Source organism: Magnolia sinica, chromosome 18 (assembly GCF_029962835.1).
Source record: "Magnolia sinica isolate HGM2019 chromosome 18, MsV1, whole genome shotgun sequence".
Lineage (NCBI taxonomy): Eukaryota > Viridiplantae > Streptophyta > Magnoliopsida > Magnoliales > Magnoliaceae > Magnolia > Magnolia sinica.
Window position 1 is genome coordinate 50,161,543 of NC_080590.1, and position 23,926 is coordinate 50,185,468.

At 39.5% G+C, this 23,926-nt stretch overlaps 2 protein-coding genes across 14 annotated transcripts in view; one reads left to right on the top strand and one right to left on the bottom strand.

Annotated features, from left to right (window-relative positions):
- Positions 1-4,861: 4,861 nt before the first annotated feature.
- Positions 4,862-23,926, top strand: part of LOC131232456 (iron-sulfur cluster co-chaperone protein HscB homolog) — a 38,228-nt gene continuing 19,163 nt past the window's right edge. For 10 of the 13 annotated variants that reach the window (XR_009164848.1, XR_009164845.1, XR_009164851.1 and 7 more), the window contains exon 1: positions 4,862-5,362. Coding sequence is in view for 2 of the 13 variants with exons in the window: in XM_058228692.1 (XP_058084675.1) it covers positions 5,013-5,362 (350 nt within the window). In the remaining 11 variants the exon portion in view is untranslated. The remainder of the gene's footprint in view (positions 5,363-23,926) is intronic. The other 3 variants (XR_009164843.1, XR_009164849.1, XR_009164844.1) reach the window with 1 other exon arrangement.
- LOC131232455 (uncharacterized) lies at positions 10,066-10,970 on the bottom strand. Its single transcript, XM_058228690.1, has 2 exons — positions 10,374-10,970; positions 10,066-10,247 (listed from the first exon to the last, which is right to left on the bottom strand). The coding sequence occupies exons 1-2, from the start codon at positions 10,729-10,731 to the stop codon at positions 10,081-10,083; spliced, it is 525 nt and encodes a 174-aa protein (XP_058084673.1). The 5' UTR covers positions 10,732-10,970; the 3' UTR covers positions 10,066-10,080.

The window sequence follows — 23,926 nt, forward strand, 5'->3', positions numbered from 1 at the left end:
GTATGTAAATGAAGTTCAATAAGTATTGGGATGAATGTTATTTGTTAATGGCCTTAGCGGCTGTTTTTGATCCTCAATATAAGATAAGCTACGTTAAGTTCATATTTATGAAGATTTATTCTGATCAAAAGGCATTAACTGAAATATTGAAGATTCATTATGCAATCAAAGAATTGTACAATACATATACAACTATAGGATCCACGTCAAGTGATGAAAAAATTAGAGATCATGCTGCTACAAGTTCTAACACAATGTTTAACAATGGATACATGCTTTTCTTAACAAAAGAAAATATAAACAACGAAACAAAAGAATCAGAGTTATACTTGTATATAAAGATTCAATCGTAATGCGGCGGGATTCATACTTCGATGTTTTGGAGTGGTGAAAAATGAGAATGAGTGAAAGAAAATACCTTATACTATCGGCGATGACATAAGACATTGTCAATTTCTATTTCAACAGTGGTATCAGAATCTGCTTTCAGTGCAGTGAGTATGGTCGTGAATAAGAATCGAAGCTCCATTGCATCAGATACAATTGAATCATTAATTCGTACATAAGATTGATTGCGTGCAAGTCAAGGAAATAGTGGTTTTAATATTGATGAGGAAGATGAGGAGGAAAATGAGTTTCAAGACACAGCACATATAACAACAGTAATATGAATGGTTTTGTAATATGTACATTTTATTTTTTATGTTATGTTGATGTATGTTATAAGTGCAAAGTATCAATGACTTTTATTTTATTTTCATATAATATTCTTGTTTATATTATAATTCATATTTTATTATTACTTATATATATATATATATATATCATATTTTACTATTATTTTTATATTTTATATTTTAATTTTTTCATTTGTTTTCATATTTTTTTATTGCTTCATTACTAATTTTTTCAACATACACTGTATATGTCTTTAAGTGAATCATCGACCGACGTCTGGGACTATAGTTTTTTAGTCCATTCTTCAAAATTTAAAAATTTGAAAATTTTGTGTCATTTGTGTGAGGACAAATTTATTAAGCAGAAAAATAGATGGACATCGTGCACATACAACATGAACATCAAAGTGACCCACGGTCAGGCCTTCGACCAGTGACCCATTTCCCTGACCTTGCCCAATCCACACCTCTCGTCAGAGCCCACGTGCGTAGGAGGAGACCGAAGGCGTTTGAGATCGTTGCTGGTCCCACCAGGTGAATTGTCTGGATTGTGCACACTCTTAGGCCCTGTTTGTTAAATCAGAAGTCTAAGTTAAGACCAAAGTCAAGCCCGAATCAAAACCCAAGAAACAATCAAATCAAGTCAAAAATAGAGAGAGGGAGATAGATTAAGTATGAAAATTAAGTCTTGAATTTGAAACAATCTTGTTAACAAACATCCGAAATGTCCAAATATGTTAATTTGACACATTTGCCCCTATCGATCTCCCGTTTGGAAATGCTTTACATGTTGTCCATATATTTTTCCGCATCATTTTATAGTATGAGACCAAAAATGAGGTATACTTTTGGGGCCATTAAAGTTTTGGATCAAGCTTATTTTTAATTTTTCACTTCATCCGGCATGTATGACCTAATCAATATATTGGATGTCAAATAAATAGTACAGTGGGCCCTAGGAGAATTCTAATGGTGGATATCCAATCACTATTGTTTTCCCATGGTGTGGTCAACCTGAGATTTATATCTCTTTTATTTTTGGGATAGAGATATAAAATGATATGTAAAAATAGATGAACGGAATGGATGAAACACATACATCATAGGGGCCACAGAGCACCGACCACCACCGACCGGGCTGGTGGCAGGGGGAGTATCCAACATGGATACGGGTCGTGCGAAGAGGAGTGGACGAGGATTTCCTGCAAAAGCCTTTCGCGGTAAGTTCCAGCTGGGAACTTAGGTGGGACCCACCGTAATGTTTGTCAGGAATCTATTCTTTCCATCCATTTTGTGAGCTAATTTTAGGAGCTTAGACGAAAATTCAACAGGATCCAAGACTCAAGTGGGTTGTACTAAAGGAAAAGGTATTTAGGGAAATTCCTACCGTTGAAACCTCCCTGATTTGACAGTGATGTTTACATGCCATCCATACCGTTAATAACGTCATTCCTACTGGGATGAACTGAAAACACGGATATTAGCATGATTCAAAAAGTTTGTGGCCTTACGAATATTTCAACTGTGGACGTTTAATCATCACGTTTTCGGCCCACTTGAGCATTGGATACGATTCATCTTTAGCCTCATGTCCTAAAATGAACTCAAAAAACGGATGGACGGTGATAATTTCTCACTAACATCCTAGTGGACCCCACCAGCGTTCCCAGCGCAGGAACTTCCTGCGAAAGGCTTTCCCAGGAAATCTGCGTCCGAGACGAGCGGAAACGGATTGGCTACTCCCGCTGACACCAGCCAATGGTTGGTGGTCGGTACTCTTTGGGCCCCACCATGATGTATGTCTTTCATCAATGTTGTCCATCTATTTTTATAGATCATTTTACCTTATGAGACAAAAAATGAGGTATATCACAATCTCAATTGGACCACATTACAGGAAACAATGTTGAATGAGTTTCAACCATTAAAAACATTTCGGCGTCCATAAAAGCTTTGGATCAAGCTGATTTTTGTTTTTTCCCTTCATCTGGGACTACATGACCTAATTAACAGATTGGATATCAAATAAACAGTACAGTGGGCCTTAGGAGGATTTTAATGGTGGATATCCAATCGCTATTATTTTCATGTGGTGTGGACCACGTGAGATTTATATACCTCTAATGTTTTAGATCATGCCCTAAAATGATCTTTAAAAATGGATGAACGGAATGGATGAAACACATACATCATGGTAGGGCCCACAAAGCACCGACCACCAGCCAGCCCAAAATTGGGCGCGCGTTTAAAACAGAGCCACGCGTGCCCAATCTCTCACTCGGCACCCTCCCTCTTCCCTCTCTCTATCTCTCTCTTTCTCTCTCTCTCACCCTCATCCAATTTTCGAGATCGTTTTAGAGCATTAGACAAAAAATGAATCATATCAAAATCTCAAATTGACCACACCAAAAATAAAAGACGGGATAATGATTTTCACCGTTAAAAAAATTCCTAGGGCCTAACAATACGTTTATTTTCCATCTAATTTGTTCATGAGGTCAAAAATATCTGGATTAAGATGAAAAACAAACTTCATATTGATCCGAAACTTCTGTGACCTCGATAAGGGTTTCAATGGTAGACGTTCAATACAACACTGCCTTTTGGAGTGTGGTCCACTTGATCTTTAGATCTCTTATTTTTTGGCTCAAGCCTTACCACGAACTCACAAAATGAATGGACGGTTTGGATATAACAAATACGTCATGATGGGACCCACAGAACTTGCTGACGTCAATACACCATCCAATCTGCTTCCTAATCCGTCCCAGCAGCGGATTGCGTCCTACCCCCGGCCTGACGGATTACTGTCCGGGCAGGGCTCTGTGGGGCCCACTGTGATGTAAGTGTTTTATCTAAGCCGTTCATCATTTTTCTCATATTATTTTAATATAAGATTCAAAAGATGAGACAGGTCCACAACTACAGTGAACCACACCAAAGGATGCTGCAGTGATAATGACATCTACCATTGAAACCTTTCCAAGGGCCACTGTGATGGTTTTTTACCATCCAACCTATTCATTAGGTCATGTAGACGTGGATGAAGTGAAAACACAAATATCAGCTTGATTCGAACTTCTCCAACTCCCAAGAAGTTTTTAACAGTGGACGTTCAATCTGTACTTTGTGGTCCACTTGAGTTTTAAATTTATCTTATTTTTTTGCCTCATAACCTAAGTTGATCTGAAAAAGTTGATGGACGGTGTGGATCAAACACATAAATCATGGTGGGGCATAAAGAAGTTTCATAGGTTAAAGGTTGATTTTGTATTTCGCAAATAATTTAAAAGAAAAAATCGCCGTAATAACTTAAAAAAGGGTACTTTTGGAAGCAAAAATTTTTGTTTAATGAAAAATCACAGAGCGCATTCCGCGTTCACCATTAAGCCAGACTCCTATCACGGAAAGAATTCAGTGAAAAACCACACCTCTCGTCAGAGCCCACGTGCGTAGGAGGAGACCGAAGGCGTTTGAGATCGTTGCTGGTCCCACCAGGTGAATTGTCTGGATTGTGCACACTCTTACCGCTGGCCTGTCGGAGAACACGTGACAGAGAAGCACGTGCCCATGGGATCCAGGTCAATCATCGCGCATGCGGTCTGGACCACCGTTACAACGCTCGGCCCAAACCTAAGCAATGCTCGGTCAATAGGTGGGCCACGCTAGGACTTTGAGCCATCTATTTTCCTGACTCTACATTTCCTGACGCGGATTGCATCCTACCCGCTCGTCTTTAGCTGGGAACGGTCATGAGCTTTGAGTGGCCATTGTGATGTACGGGTCTTATCCCCACCGCCCATTCATTTTAGGGTATAAGCCTAAAAATAAGATAGATCCAAGGCTCAACCACACAATGGTGATTAAACTCTCACCGTTGAAAACTTTTTGTGAACCACATGAGTTTTGGATGGATCTTATATCCTTGTTTTCTCTTGATCCAAGTCTAGATAACTTGATGAATAGGTTGGATGGCAGATAAACATTACGGTGGGCCCCAGAGATGTTTCAATGCTGAGAATCATTATCACCGCTGCTTCCTGTTGTGTGGTTCACTTGAGCCTTTGATCTGCCTAATTTTAGAATTCATATATTAAAATGATACGAAAAAAATGGATGGACGGTGTGGATAAGACCCGTACATCACGGTGGACACTCAAAGCTCCTGCCCGTTCCCAGCTGAGACAGGCGGACGCAATCCGCCTCCTTCCGCATTTCCCATAACGACCACGTGGGCCACGGTCGCCTCTTCAATCTCGCGCGAACTTTCTGGTTTGTAGTTCGTACCACATCTTCCCTCCATTTTCCTTACATCTGCAAAAACCCTAACAAAAAATGTCGAAGAATCGAAATCTCCTTATTTACACTCTTAGATCTCTCCACAGAACTAAATCACCTACAAACCAGCTTTTCTTTTTCGATTACCATCCAAAACCCCAGATTTCTAGGTTTTTATCACTCCCTTCCCATCCTTCCACTGAACCTAGGGGTTTGGATCTCCTCTCGTCGGATTCTAGATTTTCCAGCAGGAATTTCTGCTCGAAATCGGGCAAGGAAGGTGTCGACAAATGCTGGAATTGCGGCACGGCACCGCCTGCTGCGCTGGCGCCGTTCCTCTCCTGCGGGTCGTGTGGAAGCGTTCAACCGGTTGATCGATCCGTGGACTATTTCCAGATATTTGGGCTGTGAGTTCTTTTAAAATATTCGATGGATTTTGTTTGATATTTTGCATTTTCGTATGATGGGAGTAAATGCATGAGGGCGTGAATGGTGTTGAGATGTGGGTCCTTGGCTCAAGGATCCAACCGTTTATCTGATGGGACCTTCAGGGGACCGGGGATTCCCCAAAAATCTTCCAGATTGCAAGATTACAGCCTTCCAACCTTTTCTGGACTGTCACCGTATTCCTTTTTCTGGAACCACCTATTTGTAGTCCACTGATCAAAGGCTCATGGTCATCCAATCTGGGAGGGATTTGGTGAATACTCAATCCTGGATGGGGCCCATTTGATAAACTGTCTAGACTATGGAATTGTGGACCTCAGCAAACTGCATGCCTCTCTGAGGTTCAGGAACCAAATTTCTTTCTTCTTCTTATTATTGCAATATTGCAAATTTTTATTGACCTGTGGATGATAAGGTCTGCATTCAGTTTACAGAAATATTTCAATGTTCTTCTGCTTTAGGGGTAGTTTGGATGGTAGTAAATGGTTTGCGTTGTAAATGATTTACTAGTAAATCACTTTAGGGCGTGTTTGTTTCACATTTACACTGGGTAAATGCACGTAAGGGAGTAATCATTATTTACCTATGTAAATGTGGAGAATTTTGGCCATTTACCCATTTCAATTTCTTGTGCTTGAATTTGCTTGTGAATTGGGAAATTAGTCATCATGACTATTTCCCAGTGTTTGATTTCATGCCGGAAATGGAAAATTCTACTCCCACAACTGTTCTGGTGTTCCCCTATAAAGTTTGTGTGGCCTGGTTGACCGTTGAATGTTCTATGCAAACAAACCACGCATACCGGTGCAGCTATTTGGTTGACCGAAATAAATCGATTGACGGAATCGTAGCGGTGATGTCAATGGTCCACAGATTGAATTCGTTCGACTGGCACATACTGGGCCATGTATTGGTCCCAGCAAATACATCATCCGACTGGCACTTAACAGATGAGCTATTGCTGGGAATGTACAATTAAGTCCGATCGGTGAGACAGATCAGTTGGACCACCATAACATTTGAAAATTATATCCATGCCCTCCTCAAACCTGTTTATAGGGCCCACGTGGTTTTACCAGTGATTGTCAAACGTCTGGCGATTTTACGAATGCCAACACAATTGAAGGGCAAAATAATAGGGACCACCTCGATCCTGCACAGTGCCCTTGTCTTCCAATTTCAAGTACCTGTAGTATAGTCATGCGTGAATTGTCCATTTCGACATCCACATACGATCAGTGGAACCTGTGAATTGTTATCTATGAACATGAAGCCCTTGCAGATAGTTGATCAAAAAAAAAAAAAGAACCCACATGTTCGGTCCAGATCATATGCTGTCCAAAATATCAAAATAAAACCCCATAAACTGTCCATATCGTCCCACCCAACCCCATACCAGCCAAGTATCCTAGCACATTCACAAACACAACAATCCAACAATATAACCACATTTGGGTTACATCATAAGAGCTAAATGACACTTCCCGATCTACCTTATGTATACCTTTTTGGCTGTAGAGTATAAGGTGGATTGTGAGTCCGAATACAAGTATGGTGCAAACAAATCCAAGCATTGCATTGCCATCCTCACTTGACTAGTTGCTCTTCCGACCTCCAATGGATGATCAAATTGCGGTGAAGCATGGGAGTGTTCAGGACCGTCATCTCGGGGGTTGCCTGGCAGTTGAACAACAATGACGTCAGGATATTGGATATTCCCAGTAAAAACATCCCTTCCAAGTCTAGCCTCATTGAATGTGTGGTATGATTTGAACCTAGCTCAGCTGTATCATTTGACCTGTGCGTTGCATTCCTCCCAGGTAAAATAAATACTAGGAATTTGACCATTACAAACTACGTACACTTTTCCCATATCTTATAACCCATGATAATAAGCAAAGGTAATGATTGTTGTGAATGTAGCAATTTATATTATGAGAAGAAAAAATCATATCAACATATGTAAACAAGTTCAAATCCATACTACTATTAAATGACACAAGCATAATACTCTAACCAAACCATGTAACAACTGGGGAATTTTGAAAGATAAATATGTGAAGAAGATATGTAGCAAGTATGAAGATCTGTCATTACAACAAGGTTATATGAACATCAAAGTCATGTAATATAAAGCAAGGTCAGTGGACGTTCAATCCATCATAGCTACTATCTAGGAAATCAATTGACAACCAAAAAGAAGATACTACCGGCACGTGAATACAAGTCCAAAAAAGATACATACACCACCCAAACTACAAGTTACAATTATCAAAGGGCATGTGAGTAGTGATTCGACTTCCAAAACGTAGTAAATTTGTGGAAAAAGAGAGTCACAAGTGGATCGAGTTTGCCTTCAGCAACATCAACACGAAATTCAATCTTGCATCAGTAGGCAGATTAAGGAAGGCGACACCATACGATTCCTCCTTTGAGAATAGTTTGGTCGCGAGCAAAATGTCCAGTGAAGACAAGCCATCTAACTCGTACAACACTGGAATGATGTCCTCTATCTTAGAAAATTCCTTTCCTTGCTTCATGGTAATTGCAATAGAATTCATAGCTGCAGCCATGTCTATCATCCTCGTGCCCACCATTTCCTGCGGATGAAGGACCTTCGCCCGCTTTCGTGTAGTGTTCGCACTAGCTGCATTCGTTGAGTCGTTGCCATTCATGGCCGGGTTGGGATGCAACGAATTTAAATCTCTACTATCATATGACCAATGGATTTTGGGATCACTGTCCCCATAATCCACTGACTATAGGACAACAATATCGTCGTTGAGGTCCACGACATGTCTGGTATTATCTGTTGGAATCCTGGGTCCATTGCGACGATTATGCGTTCGAATGTTGCCCGTCACTCTGTCATCTCCAAATAAGTACTCAAGGTCATCATACAACCGCATGGCCTTTCCTCAAGCATGTTTTGCATAAGGGTGCGACTATATACAATCAAGAAAATACAATAGGAATTGTTAATATGCATCTATATGTTTGAACATGAAATATAATGTAGAATGAGTAGTGTCGAAACTAGGGATATCTACCCGAATGTAATACTCCCATACTTCGTCATGTCCGACAATGTTTTTCAATTCATCATCCCAACCAAAGCCACTAGCGTTCTTCAAATCTTGCACTATATAGTAAAGTTTTCTGACCGTGCAAAGATGGTTCCTAACATTGTTAGTGGTTATAATCAATCTTACTGATCTTTTTTTGCCATTTACCACTTCGTCCATAAGGGTATCAATCAGGCAATTGTCCATTTCGCTAGTCCATTGTAGTATTCCTGTAGTGGGTGACTTCGCATTAGAATATTTGGAGTACTTTCGTGGTGTCCTCCTCTGTGTTGACGCTTCTTCCCCTCCTGTATAGTCGGTTGTACTTTAAATCGGGCACTTAGATGGGGTTGGAAAAAGACAACGCTTGTTTGGACTCATCTCCTCTATTGTACCGTTGGTTATCTACATGAAAATTGATAGCAAATATGAGAAAATGATAACGTACACAGTTGTTAGAAATAGAAAACAATTTACGCCATAAATGTTCTTCATATTACTATCCAATGTTGTTAAATAGCATATGCGAACGATTGCATATGCGCACACGCATATGCGACAGTCGCATATATTTTTTTTTTCGCATTTTTTCAAAAAATTAAAAAAAAAATCAGAAAAATCATAATAAATTATTGTATGTCATTGGGACATGAAATACATTTAATTTAAGTAAAAATAAAATAAAACCAATTACATACATTGATACATATGATAATTAATGATACATTTACAAATTACAATATAGTTAACTTCTTAACAATTAACATTTTACATTTAACTAATATGAAATATGAAATATCCATATTCAACATTCAACACTACATGATATATAATATACCAAGTTATCAACAATCAACAACATCAACAATCAACTTCTCTCTACCTTGTCAATACACTTAGACTTCAATAAATATTAAACAAAATTAAGAAATTATGTATTTATTATATTCATCTATTTTTCGATAATCATTAATCATATACATTGATCTATTTGACATTGTGGCATATCACCACCAGTCCAACCACTTACCACCATAATCATTAATCATACATTACAGAAGTCATCTATTTACTTCCTAACAATAACATTTCATTATTCTTAGTATGTCTATCATCCATCATGCAGCATCTAATACTTCATCATTATCATCATATCTTTGTAAGTATCTTCACATACATCATCATTATCACCTTCTCCTTCTTCAATCTCCTCAATCTCATCAAGAAGTTAATGTATTTATTATTATGCCCCGGCTCCCACTCCTTCGCCTTCGAGTGGTACTACCTTCACCAGGTGTCGATCCGTATGCGGCATCTTCAACTTGTGCCCATGTCAGCTCCTCTCCAGCAAATACCGGGTTCTCTGTCTTTACGAGCCACTCGTTATCTGCATCCAACTCATCTAAGCAGATAGGGTCAAAGAAACCGAGCTTTTCTTTCCTACTTTGGAATCGTTCTCGCGATTTTTGATTGTATTGAACGAAAACCAAGTCGTTTAGTTTTTTTTGCTCAAGGCAATTCCTTTTCTTGGTATGAATCTGCAGGAAAGAAAGCGCATTTGACATTAGCTATTTAAGTAATTAATTTAGCTTAGGCCACTAAAAAATTAAAGTTTATAAAAAAACAATTACTAAACAGTCTAAACTTATCGCCTCGAACGTGCTCCAATTGCGCTCGCAACCACTAGCTGAACATGTGAGTCCAAGAATCTTCATAGCCAGCTTCTTTAGAGCTGGATCCTTCCTGTTCGGGTCCACTCCATCGGCAGCCCACCAGTCAGCTGAGAAAAACAGTTTAAGTATAGGTTAGAGTCTTAGTCTCTTAGAGACACTTTGTAGAAAAACTTTTTGTAAGAGTTCAGTACACAGTTGACAGTACACTAACATTCATTCATAGAAGTACTTACTAGGTAATTTCATTGTCCGATGTCTTATTACGATATCCCTTGAGAATATCCCTTCACTTTTTGTGTAGAAGTCCAGCAAAGTTGAGATCTTGTCCTGTTCTCCTCTATCTGGAATCATTCTTTCCAAGACATCAATAAATCCAACCATATGCATAGTTAGTGCTTCTGCTGGATCAGCAGAAGCGAATAAACAGGCTGGGTTAAGGATGTAAGCAGCCGAATACAATGGGGATGACATTTGGCTGCCCCATCTTCTATCTATAATATCTAAAATTGGCCTGTAATCACGGTCTCTATAGTTAAAATGGTCCATGATCTTATTTTTCGCCCTCTCCATCGCATCATATATGTAGCCCATTGCGGGCTTCTCATCCCCGTCCACCAATCGCAACACAGTGACTAAGGGCTCGGATGATTTTAGCGCCTTTACCACTTGAGTCCAAAAACTTTGAGAAAGAATTGTTTGTTGAACCCGTTTCCCTTCAGCCTTCTTTGACCAAGGCCCACTTGTAAAATTGGCCGACACTACAAAGCTTCTAAGTTCTGATTTCTTTGCATGTAGCCTTTGTAGTATTAAAAAGGCTATAGCGAAACGGGTGACTGCTGGACGTAGCAAGTTACTCCCAATGTGTTTTTTCATTCGACTGAGAAGAACGGCGTGTTTGTACATAAAGACCGTGATTTTTTTAGCTCTTGTAATCACATTTATAAATAATCTACCTATATCTTCTAACATAAGATCAATACAATGGGCCGCACAGGGGGTCCAAAATAAACGTCGCATCTTCTCCATAAGAAGACAACCTGCCATTACATATGAGGCTGCGTTATCTGTAATTACTTGTACAGTGTAGTCCTCAGCTATTTCTTTAACTACACTATCTAGTAAGTTAAACAAATGTTATCCTGTGTGTGAATGGCCTGACGCATCCACTAACTTCAAGAACATTGTCTCAGCTGGACAATTTACCAAAAAGTTAATGAGAGATCGACCGGATCTATTGATCCATCCATTAGCCATTAGTGAACAACTATATATTTTCCATGATTCCTTATATTCAGCTATGAAGGATTGTGTATATTCAACCTCAGTTTTTAGGCATGTCTCCCTCATTTCATGATATGAAGGAGGTTTAAGCCCAGGTCCAAATTGACCTATAGCCTCAACCATTACTTTGAAGCTTTTCAATTTAACGGCGTTGAAAGCAACGCCGGTTTGGTAAAACCACTTAGCAATATATTGGAATTGTGGTTTTCCTATCTTTTTGTTTATACTGGTTCTCTAAAGTTGTTTGAGCCGCCCTTTCCCGCTACCCCTTTGGTCGATCACATCCTCGGGGTGTGATCTACACCATCTATCCATGGGCCCATGCCCTTGGGCTCTTTTCGATGGTTGTACTTGTGGTCTAGACCGGCCTGTCGAAGTAGGGGGAGTGGGACTAGCTTCATCTACATTAATTACATTTATATCTTCATATGCATTTTGTTCCAGATATTCCTCCTGATGTAGGGTACTATCGCATTTCTTTCTTCATTGTTTTTCCATATACTCCACGATCTTCCTTCGGATTTCTGGAGTAATTTTGTTGCATGCTTTTGCGTTTGACCCCACTAAATGTGCAAGGTGTTGCTTGTGTCTTGCAATGCCACTGGAACTCACATACCCACATAACTTACATATTATGTGAGTCTTTTCGGTAGCACTACGGTTGTGCCCATACTTCCAACCCGGGTCATTCGACTTGGACTTCAAAGAGGAAGATTGGGAAGAAGACATTATGATGATGGATGGTGGTGTGTGTATTATTGATTGCCACTTGCTAGTATCCTAGTACTAGAAAGTAACTAGGTAGCTACTGACTAGAAACTAGAAAGTAAATTACAAATAAAAAGAAAACTAAAGTAAAGTAAGAGATTAAGAATTAAGAAGTAAGATCTAAGAGAGTAAGTAAGAGTAAAGAGCTTAAAGAGATGGGACTTGGGGGGAGAGAGAGAGAGAGAGAGAGAGAGAGAGAGAGAGAGAGAGAGAGAGTTACACTTACACACACACTTACACACTTACACTTGTAGAAAGGGAGAGAGAGAGTTGAGTTACACACTTACGCTTGTAGAAAGGGAGAAGAAGAGGGAAAAGAAAATGAGAAAAAGAGAGAGAGTTGAGAGTTACACTTGTAGAGAGAAAATTACAAATCTAAAAGAGGTTCCAACTTTCAACTTCCAAATTCTTGTCTAAGTTGTCTTCTCTTGATCTCTTCACCTTTGCCTCTTGACTTGAGTATTGATCTTGAATTCTTGTTGTAAGTTTGTAACTTGTACTTGTAACTTGTAAGTTGTAAGATCACTAAGATGTCACTTGTAAGTTGTAACTTCTCACTTGTAAGTTGTAACTTCAAACTTGTAAGTTGTAAGTTGTAAGAACTAACAACTAACAAAGTAACAAATCAAGTAACAAACAAAATAAAATAAAAATAAAAATGATAGAAGTTGTTAGAATTAGAAACTTAGACGTTAGAACTTAGAAAACTTAGAACTTGGATATTATGAAATATGAAACTCTAAATGAAAATGAGATAGAAATAGAGAGTGATGTTATGTATGTTCCTTTGATTGAACTAGAAAGTAGAAACTAGAAAGAGAGTTCAATCAATTCATTGGATGGAGATTGGAGAGGAGTCTTGACTCTTGAATCTTGATTCTTGAGAATATGGATGTATCATGTATCTTGGATTCATGATTCTTAATTCTTGTACCCTTCCTTGATTCTTGATTCTTGAAAGTTGAAAGAAAAGAAAAGAAATATGGAAATGGAATGTGGATGGAGAGGATTGGATGTGTAGATTGTAGAGTGCTTAGAAGTAGAATTAGAAATATGTAAGAGAGGAATGTAGTAAGAGAAATAGAGAATAGAGAGGTTTGAGCTTTTTTTTGCATGTAGGAATGCTTAGAATACAGATTTATAGAGAAAAAATCTGGATTAAAAAAAAAAAGGTCAAAAAACGGTCAGAAATCTGACCGTTGGCCATTATGCGATCGCATATGTAGTATGCGATCACATACATTGCATATGCTTATGTGCAGGGATCGCATATGCCACTGCCGCATATGCGATCGCCCCAAAAATATGCGCATATGCGAATATGCGATTGCACATGACAACACTGCTATCCATCAACATCAATCATACAAACATATAGCTTCCAAAAAAAGGAGTGCGCAGCTTGCCGCAACACTCAATAAGTAACCCTTTACCAACTAAAGTACATTCCAACAATCAAGGATATATGTTTATATTCTCTGACTCACTGTATGCAAATCATTCCACATCCTCGTTGCAATTTCATCACGAACTTGCACCCAAGCATCTCTCTCTTTAAGTCGTATTCACAATAATTCGCATCTCATCGATATTTGAGATCTCCGTCGGAAATGGTGTCACACTATCTCCACCCTTTACCGATGATCCCTCATCAGCTTCTCTATCTCCATCTCCAGACATGGGAATAAAGTAGTGTAAAACACAACATGCTAAGGTTATCTTCACTTGAGTAGGGAACAAGGAATTCAAAATCGGTTACATATCGGCTATAACGGTCGATACGTAATGTTAATGGTTGATACCGTTACACGATATGGCCCCGAAACGGGGTACGTCTATTTTTTGGGTTTGTAATGGCTTTTACACGGCTGTAAGCTAGGATTGGGCATATTCTGATACGTCCCCATCGTCTATCGGTAACAGTGGGGATGTATTGGCCATATTGGAAGCTAGGTTTCTAATATTGGCTAGAACATAGGCTGGTATATGCGTCCCATCAATTGCACCAATACAATTCGTGAACGCATTTTAAATGAGATTAAACATCTTCATGCAAGTCACGTTAGAAAGAGAGATTGGAACAGTAAGGGCATGTAAATAACATTTCAACTTCATTACTTGAAAGTAATTACTCCAATTTGGATTCGAAATTACCTCTGATGGAATCTCTGTTCCTGGTAGTTTCACGTATTCTGGGTACAACGAGACTATAACATCCAACACCTGGTGGAAATAGCGGCTGACTGTCTCTCCATACCTTACAAAGTGATGCCCTATAACTTGATTTCGGGCATTATGTCCAACAGTATGGAGGAACATAATAAGTTGTTCTTCCTTACTGACATACTTTCCCATCAGATAGGTATTTTTTATCTATGAGAATTGTGCAAAGGCTGAAGAAGGTTGACTTGCGCATTCTCAATTGGGAGATACTGTCACTATAAGCAACCTTAATTATATTGTTTATTAAATGGAGACGTTTGGAACTCGTTGTCGATGTGGTTTGTGAAATAGATATTTTTGGCAATACTCTCTTGCAGCCATAATAGCTGTCGCTACGCCAATTATTAAGGGGAAGATGGCCATCTCTTCTTCAGTCCATTCGTGACCAGCCATTGTTTTAGTCTAGAATATATATATATATATATATATATATATATATATATATATATATATATATATATATATATATATATATATATATATATTAACAGAAGACGCAACATTGTAAATTTAAAATTTAAGATAAACCAAGGATCCTATTGGTACATACACATCCAACACATTTTCACGAATAGAATGTGAAAATTTACAACAATTATTTCGTATGTGTATTAATTTGCAACTTATTATACTACTAACGGTCATGTTAATTTGCTTAGATCGAGCGTATGCAAAACCTTGGATCTTCCCCTTGCATGGAACAAACATTTTCCAACTCACCATCTGACTGTCCATATCAGTCCATTTCTTATAATAAAGAAATGCATATGACTCCATACTCACTTGACGGAACAACATACCCTTGATTTCATTGGACTGAAGCAGTAACTACCACGCCTTTGTATTGGTCAGAAATCCCGAAGAAGGTAATCCTTACATTGTGAACAAATCCACTCAATGTTCCCATGTTAGGCTTACCAATTAAAATTATATAACAGATTTCAAAAGCAATCCATCTCTAAAACAAGGGATATAAAGACATACAAAACACCATTGAAGTTCATAACTTCTCGAATTTATTTTTTATTTTTTTGTCCTTCTGGGAGGAAGAAAATTACATCTTCTAATGAACATCAAACCATCGAAATTATCTTCTTAGGCGACCTATTATAGCATCAAACACAAAACAATTGAAAGAAATGTAGAGTTAGCAATATATTTTTCCGGATAGTAAATATGAAAGAAAAACTTCAAATTGCCCCAAATTTCCAAACGCATCATAATATCATCTTCTGTAAAAGAAAAAACGGAATAGATTTGCTATTCTCACACAAACCGGAAATAAAGTATAACACAATAGCATCATTTTTTATTTTTATTTTTCTTATCCTTCTTTTTTTCTTCTTCTTACTTTCGTCAGTTGGAAATGGGGGTCAGAAGCCCTGATTTAGTCACATTTATGAATATCAGCAAGCACATCATGGTGCGCCACACTTGGAAAGGGTACCCTTACTAAGAAGACCTCATAAAAAATCCCTTTCCAAAAGCAAGTATGCACAGGAAAGGGATTGGTAGACCCACCGTGGTGTTTCTGAACGATCGGTCTTCTAAACACCTTTCCCATTCAACGTACGCCTGTCCTAGGAGAAGAACACCTCCACATGCATGCATGCATGTGGACATGTCCTTCTTCTGTGATAGAACCCTAAACTGATGTGGGTATTTTGTTAGCCAGCAAGAATGGAACCCTACCTGTCACAACGTTGGAGCTTTGGCTTGTGTTTCTGTTTGGTTCGGTCGAGTCTCTGCACAGGAAAAAATGCAGAAATCAGAAGAAGAGGATGAAGGGAAAAAAGGAGATTAATTAGTTGCTGTTTGCTGGAATCAAGAGCCAATGCATCAGAGGAAATAAGCATGGGAAGACATACCTTTCATCGCAGTAGCAGAGTGGTGAGGAAGAAGGAAATGAGAAGTTTGTGGGTTTTATTTATTTATTTTTTTAAATTTTTTTTTATGGACGTGCATGTGTAGACCTTCCATGTGCCTTCGGAGCATTGAATGAAAGAAGGGTCAAATTCGAAGCCTTGAGAAGCCCGGCGAGATCTTGCAGGATTTCCTTTGGAAATTGGTGGAAGTCCAACGGCTTCGGGACTGCAATTACCATGGTTTAGGAAAGGTGTATTTACACCTCTACCAAACACCATTGAGTCATCATCATTACTTCCTTACAGCTATTTACCCAGTGTAAATGCAAAATAAACACGCCCTTAAGGCTGTAAATGATTTACAGCCTGTCTATCTAGCTTTGAGTTGTAAATGATTTACTAGTAAATGATTTACAGTGTTTGGATAGCTTGGAAATGGTTTATATCCTGTAATTGAATATTCACACCTGAGATAGTTTAGAGAAGTAATTCAGCAAATAACATTCAAATTGCATATAAGAGTGGGTGCTAAAGTGGATCATTGGGTTAAGCCCTTCTCAGTAAACCTTAGGGTTAATCCTCACATAAAACCAAGTAGTAGGTGAGCCATAGAAGTGGGCCCACGAATTCAAATGCTCCTTTATAAGGTTAAACAACTAAATATAACCATAAAAGTACCGAAATAAGAAGATTAAAAACATGTTTTCATAAATCCAAATACATATCCAAATATTCCAACCAAATAAACATTCAGAAAATAAATCTAACGACGAATGGTCCTCTCCAACCATTCAGCTCTAAGCTCATGTTCCATTCCAAGAAAAAGCCTGGATAAACCTGGTCGCTTTGCAAGATAGTTGACCGCCTTCCACATCAGATCACTGTTGATGGTTGTGAGATTTTTCAACTCCTCCCACACATGGACCGGCAAATCCCCTCCACTTTTTTCGAATTCCTGAATTGTATTGCATAGATGGTCCAATTTATTCAATGCACTCTCTTGAGGAGTTGGCTTCCCCTACTTGCGTATTGGAGCGGACGTTCCCTCGGTTTGTTGAGTCGACAAATATGCATCCTTTGAGAAGAATTCATTGCCTGATGGTGTATTTGATCCTATTTCTCTAAAGGGTGATGATGATATCGGAATATAATTCATCAGGTGATATGGTGGAGTCCCTTCAGTAAGTTCTTCTACAGTGCTTGCCATGCTTCCTGTTGCATGGTCCACTCAAAAAACTATCTGCATCTCGTGGAAGATTGGATTTGGCTTGTTCTTTATTGAGCCAGCATCAGGGTGTGCCTATTGATAAAAGTAATTTATATATTACATTATTCACAATCAAGTTTATTTGATAAATAGAAATAGAAATAACAGGATAAGAGATTATGCTTTTAACTAACTCTGATGAAATCTTTCCAAACCTCTTCTTCCGCACTTACACATTTTCGTTCCTCGTCCCATTCAAAGCCACTTAGATTCAATGCTTGAATCGTCAGATTATATTTTTTCCGCACAGTCCATATACGGTTTCTACATTTTAACCAATCCACAAGGACACCAGAGCCATCCAACACTCCCTTTGCTGCTGCAGTTAGGGTAGCTTTAAAATTATTATCACTTTTTATCCCTTGGTTGATCTTCTCAATAAAAAATCAACTAGCAACTTGTCCATTAGGTCGGTCCAAGTGACGAATCCTTTCCGATTGCTCCTTGGTTTCGAAAATTGTGACATCCTATATCTTAAAAGACAAGAAAATCAATTGCAAGCAATATAGTCCAAATACATTGATGAGAATACATTGATTTAGAAAAAGATTCATTTACTGCAACATAATTCAAACACAAACTCAATGAAAACATAGTCTAAATACAAACTTAATGAAAACAGTCCAAATACAGACTTAATGAAAACAAAAATACAAAATAGATTCAATCAACACATTATTCAGGTTTTCGGTTGTCTCACATCGCTTTTGTGATGATTAACCTAAACTTATTCGATCTTCGTCTCTCCCTCCTATCCCTCGCCGCATCGCTTTCATCATTAGCTTCTCTTGGCTCTTTTTCGTCTCCTTCAGGTAAGCCATCATTATCATCTCCATAATCTACATAGTCAAATGTATCTCCATCCTCACCACCTTAATTTTTTTCTTCTATGCCTTCTTTTATTAATTCTATTTCAGGGTTAATACCATTTCTTTCATTTATAATATGATTATATAATATGCAACATGCCATTTCTATCTTCGCTTGTGTTTGTAATGGATAAGCCGGGGTTGTTTTCAATATTGGAAATCATGCATTCAATACTCCAAAACAATGCTCAATGGTTTTTCGTAATGATGAATGCTGAAGATTAAATACCTCATTCATGTCCCTAGGTTGACAACCCTGCCTAAATTCCTTAAGATGATACCGTACTCCGCGAAAGGAGGCTAGGAAACCAGGCTGGTTCGCAAAACCAACATTCACAAAGTAATATTTATCTACAAAGTGCAAAAATAATGCGTTTAACTTCAACTTGAAAATATTTCATTTAAATTTATTGCACTTGTACCATGACAAGGTAATACCTTTCAAAATAAGGAATTCCCCTTCGCACGAGTGCATTTGATAACATCTGTGAATCTGCAGTTGACCCTTCCCACCCAACAAGAACATATTGGAATTTTAAGCCAAAGAGCAACTTGCCAGTACATTTTAGGAAATAAATCCCTCTCGATTACGCCACCTGGGTTGGTCTTTTAAGGGAACAATCACTAGAATGTGCGTACCATCTATGGCTCCAACACAACCCTAAAAAGGTTTTATCATCCATGCTAATTTATTACATGCCCTTTTCATGTATGATTATTATGAAACGAACGAAACATGTTGCTTACTAACTTGAAAATACGGGAAAAACCTTGTACTGTTCATTATTTCAGGAGACACCTCATTCCCTGGTGGTTTGAGAAAGTTTTCACAGAGAAGGATGATTCTGTCAATGATCCTATAGAAATGGCCACTAATCGTTTCACCCGAATGATTGAAATAGTGTTGCAGTACACGATTCTTCACATGGTGACTAAATGTATGTAAAACATAACTAATCTTTCCTCTAATGTCACTCCAGATGTACCACACATGTTACATTTATCTTTCAAGATATCCTGTAGGCGCAAAAAATCCTTACGCATACAAATATAGTTGAAGCACGTGGAACCCGGACCGTTAATAACGGCATTTGCGGCCTGAGCGCCTGTCTAATCTCGTGGATGTGCTTTAGAATCTTCTTTTGTCTCTTCTATCCAATTTACTACCACTGTAGCGGTGGTAATTGCCGTAAGCATTATAGTTTGGTGAATATCCATGCTACCATCATCAATGTCGGTATTTTCGACACGGAGCAGGAGGTTCCAGAATCAGAATTGTCCGACATGTTAACCTGATGTTGGAGAAACAATTATTTTTTATTTTCAACAGGCCCTCTATTACAAGGATAAAAAAACGCCCATGATCTGGACAGTTTGGATTATTGAACATGTTATGGTACATTGGGTTGAGCTCAAGTTGGGGAGCGAGGGTTAGTTCTCAGATTCGGTTGAGCCACCATTGACCTAGCTTGTAGTTGAGTTGGGCTTTGGTGCACCCTCATGCCAACCCAATTGCACCCCAGTACAAACATCTTGATTGGAAGCTAAACTAACTTTAATAATAATATTAGAATTGAACCATAAGAGCTAGATTCCATTCGAGAATCCTGCAATTGGTGGTGTGACATGGTTGCTTGATGTGCCATCAAAAGGATGTATATAGCATTATGTTTTGGAATGGTCAGAATGCAAGCTTCAAGAAGTGCAAGGATATCAGGCCTGTCTTCTATAAGTGCACATCTAAGAGCATGTACCGCTCAATAAAAATTTCAAATGAATCTTTATTGGTAAATTAACGAAAATGTAAGAGCATGGCACTTTCCTTTTTTGTGTTTTCACTTCTCATGGAGAACTAAAATGTCAAAATCTAAAACCTAAATGGTGGGCTAGATGGTGAATTGGCTGAAGGACACTAATAATTTGTCTATAATCGTCAATTTTTTCTCAAAGCTGTGGCCCACCTTGATGGCTATTGACATTTTGACACCCAAAGCAAATTTCTAGGGGAGATTTTGCTAAAATGGATGTGTATAGTCATAGTTGTAATAGAGGGCATATCCATGGGGCCTACCTTGATGGTCGACCGTGCATTTCCGTGGGGTCCACCTTGATGATTTGTTGCATATCCACGTCATCCATCCGTTTCTCTAGCCCATTTTAGGACGGGGTCCCAAAAATTATGCATATCCAAATCTCAAGTGGACCACACCCGATGTAGGACAATTAACTACTTGTTCTAAAAGCTTGAATTGATAAAGCATGGTGAATTAATGTCTTTATCTTATAGCCTAGGCCCTACATCCATAGGTTAGGTCCTCGGCCGAACCCTCCTCGTGGGCCCCAAATCCATGGGTTCCACCCCCTCGCGGGACTCAAATCACATGGGTTTCGCCTCATATAGGCCACCCACCTTGAGGGTGTCCCCGTATCCTACAGGCCACCCCAGTTGAGCCAGATTTGAGATTTTTCAACTTATGACTCTGGATAAAACTTGAACTACCTGAAACCTGAAAGGAGTTTGATGCAAGACAACTAACCACTTGCTCTAAAAGCTCGAATTGATAGAGCATGGCGAATTAATCCATTTATCTCATAGCCTAGGCCCCACATCCATGGATAGGTCCTCGGCTAAAGCCTCCTCATGGGCCCCAAATCACATGATTCTCGCCTCACACGAGCCACCCGCCCGAGTATGCCCCCACATCCCACAGGCCACCCCACTCGAACCCATGTGAAAATGCCCCTAAATTAATCACTATCGGTGAGGAGTCTCGAACACCAGTTACCGTTACGGAACACCTTGACCCAAGCCCCACATCCATGGGTTAGGTCCTTGACCGAACCCTTGTGAGTCCCAAATCCATGGTTTCCGCCCTCTCGTGGGCCCTAAATCACATGGGTTCCACCTCACACGAGCCACCCGCCTCACATGGGCTGCCTACCCTGAGTGTGCCCCCGCATCCCACAAGCCACCCCACTTGAGCCCGGTGTGAAAATGCCCCTGCATTAACACCACAGGAAACAGTGGTGGTTGAGCACCTCACCATTAAAAATTCGAAAGGGCCCATTGTAAAGTTTTTGTAATGTTTATTTACAATCCAACCTGTTCATAATGTCGAGAAAATCTGAATTAAGGGAAAATACAAAATATCAGCTTGTTCCAAAAACTTGTGTGGCCACAATAGGTTTTTAAGGGTCATTCATCACTGTTTATAGCGGTATGGTCCAAACAGAAAAAAGCAGAAAGAAGAAAAAAAACAGAAATGCAAAAAGAAAAAACAGACAAAGGCCCAGCCAAGACACAGACAAAAGGAACTAAACACTCCACAAAAACATCTACACCCTGCCAATCTGAGTGCCGCCGAGAAGAGGGATATGGCTGATGTTTGTAGAGTGACAAGCCCATTCAGAGAGGAGATGCTGAATTCTATTTATCACATGGATGACGGAATGGGACTCATCTCTGAAGCAGCGCCAGTTTCTTTCTTCCCAGATGGCCCACCAAGCAGCAAGGGGAGAAATTCGCCACATCGCAGCTCTGTTATTATCCAGGGGGGCTCCATGCCATGCCGCAAAGACAGAATCAGTGGATTTAGGAAAGGACCAGGAAATGTCGAAGTTGGAGAGAATAGTTGACCAAACTGAATTGAAATAAGGACAATGAACAAACAGATGGTCCATCATTTCTTTGTTTGATAGGCAGCAAATGCAAACATTCGATAAAATCATCACTCTTTTCCTCAGATTATCTATAGTGAGCACTTTTCTCTTTCCAACCAACCATCCAAAGGCAAGCTTCCTAGATTGTTGCAATGCAATTTTGATCGTGTGAGGAATTTTGTGCATTAAGTTTTTCTGATCCAGGAACCGGTATAGAGATTTAACCGAGAAGGTACCCTTACTGTCAAGGGGCCAAACAAGCTTATCATGCTGATCCGGATGAGGAAGGCAGTTTTCTAGACGCTGGAGAAGCTTCACGTAAGACTCTACTTCCCAATCATGGAGATTTCTTCTACAGGGGGAACCCAGACCATGGCGTTTCCTTGAATAGAATAACAATCTGCCACTGTTATAGAGGGATTTGGGGCTAACCTGTAAAATTCTGGAAATTCCTCTTTTAGCGCCTGGAAGCCCACCCAAATGTCATCCCAAAAACGAATTTTGTCCCCTTTCCCTATGGAGAAGCGGCATTGAGTTTGAACCTCTCTATGATAAGATATGATTCCTCTCCAAACAGCAGAAACTCCATTCTTAGACACCCCTTTTGTCCACCAACCTTGAGCCGATTTCCCGTATTTACACTTGATCAACCTATTCCATAGGGTACCTTCTTCTGCTCCAAGTCTCCACCACCATTTTCCTAGGAGGGCACGATTCAAGGCATTGAGATTTCTGATTCCAGCAACTCCATCATGAAAGTGTTTGCACACATCTGTCCAAGCAACCAAATGAAACTTTTTTCTGTCCTCGCTACCATGCCATAGGAAATCCCGTCTGAGCTTCTCGAGGATGTTTAATATCTTTGTCGGACATTTATAAAGGGACATGAAATATAAGGGGAGATTTGAGAGTGCCGCTTTTATCAAAGTAAGATGGCCCCCTAGCGAAAGATATCTGCATTTCCATCGTGCAAGATAGAGCTCGAAACGATTGATGATTTTATCCCAAAACATCATCAGGGGCTTGCCAGTACATAAGGGAAGACCAACGAAACTTGTTGGGAGACTGTCAGGGGTGCAACCAAAAAAATCAGCAAAATGGCGAGTGTCAGAGTCGCTAATATTGACGCCTATCAACTTGGACTTGCTGAGGTTTACTTTCAAACCTAAAACTACCTCAAAACAACGGATGGATGTACGAAGATTGCCCAATTTATCCCAATCGGCTTCACAAAACAGGAGTGTATCGTTGGCATACTGGATATGGGAGATGGGATGTTCCATATCTTTTATCTGAAAACCTCCAATAATACCTTCTGCCTGGCCGTTTCTTAGCATACGCGATAGGGCCTCGACCACAATAAGGAAAAGGAATGGAGATAGCAGATCCCCCTGTCGGAGGCCTCTAGAACTTTTGAAGTAGCCTTTTGGGGATCCGTTGATGAGAACCGAATACGTAGCTGATCTGACACAAGCCTTCATCCAATGTAGCCATTTGTCACCGAAACCCATCCATTTTAACATGTATAGGAGGAAATTCCAATCAACAAGATCGTAGGCCTTCTCAAGGTCGAGTTTGTATAAGATTCCTCTTGACCCGGATATATGGCTGGAGTGCAGCCATTCAGCGGCCATGAGAGCACTATCAATGATTTGTCTACCCTGGATGAATGCACTTTGGTGATGGGAAATGATCTTGTCCATAACTCCTTGAAGGCAGTCGGCGAGGATTTTTGCGAGAATTTTGTACGGACTCCCGAGAAGGCTGATAGGCCTAAAATTATATAGAGAGTCTGCCCCCTACACCTTCGAGATAAGGACAATGAAAGTGGCCCCTAGCGTATCTGATAATTG

What these genes read in the sequence shown, in the direction of transcription:
- LOC131232455 (XM_058228690.1), bottom strand. Translation starts at nt 10,731, where the DNA reads ATGGGCTACATATATGATGCGATGGAGAGGGCGAAAAATAAGATCATG. An exon ending in TCGGACAATGAAATTACCTA is followed by an intron (nt 10,248 to 10,373) that starts GTAAGTACTTCT and finishes TGTTTTTCTCAG; the next exon opens with CTGACTGGTGGGCTGCCGAT.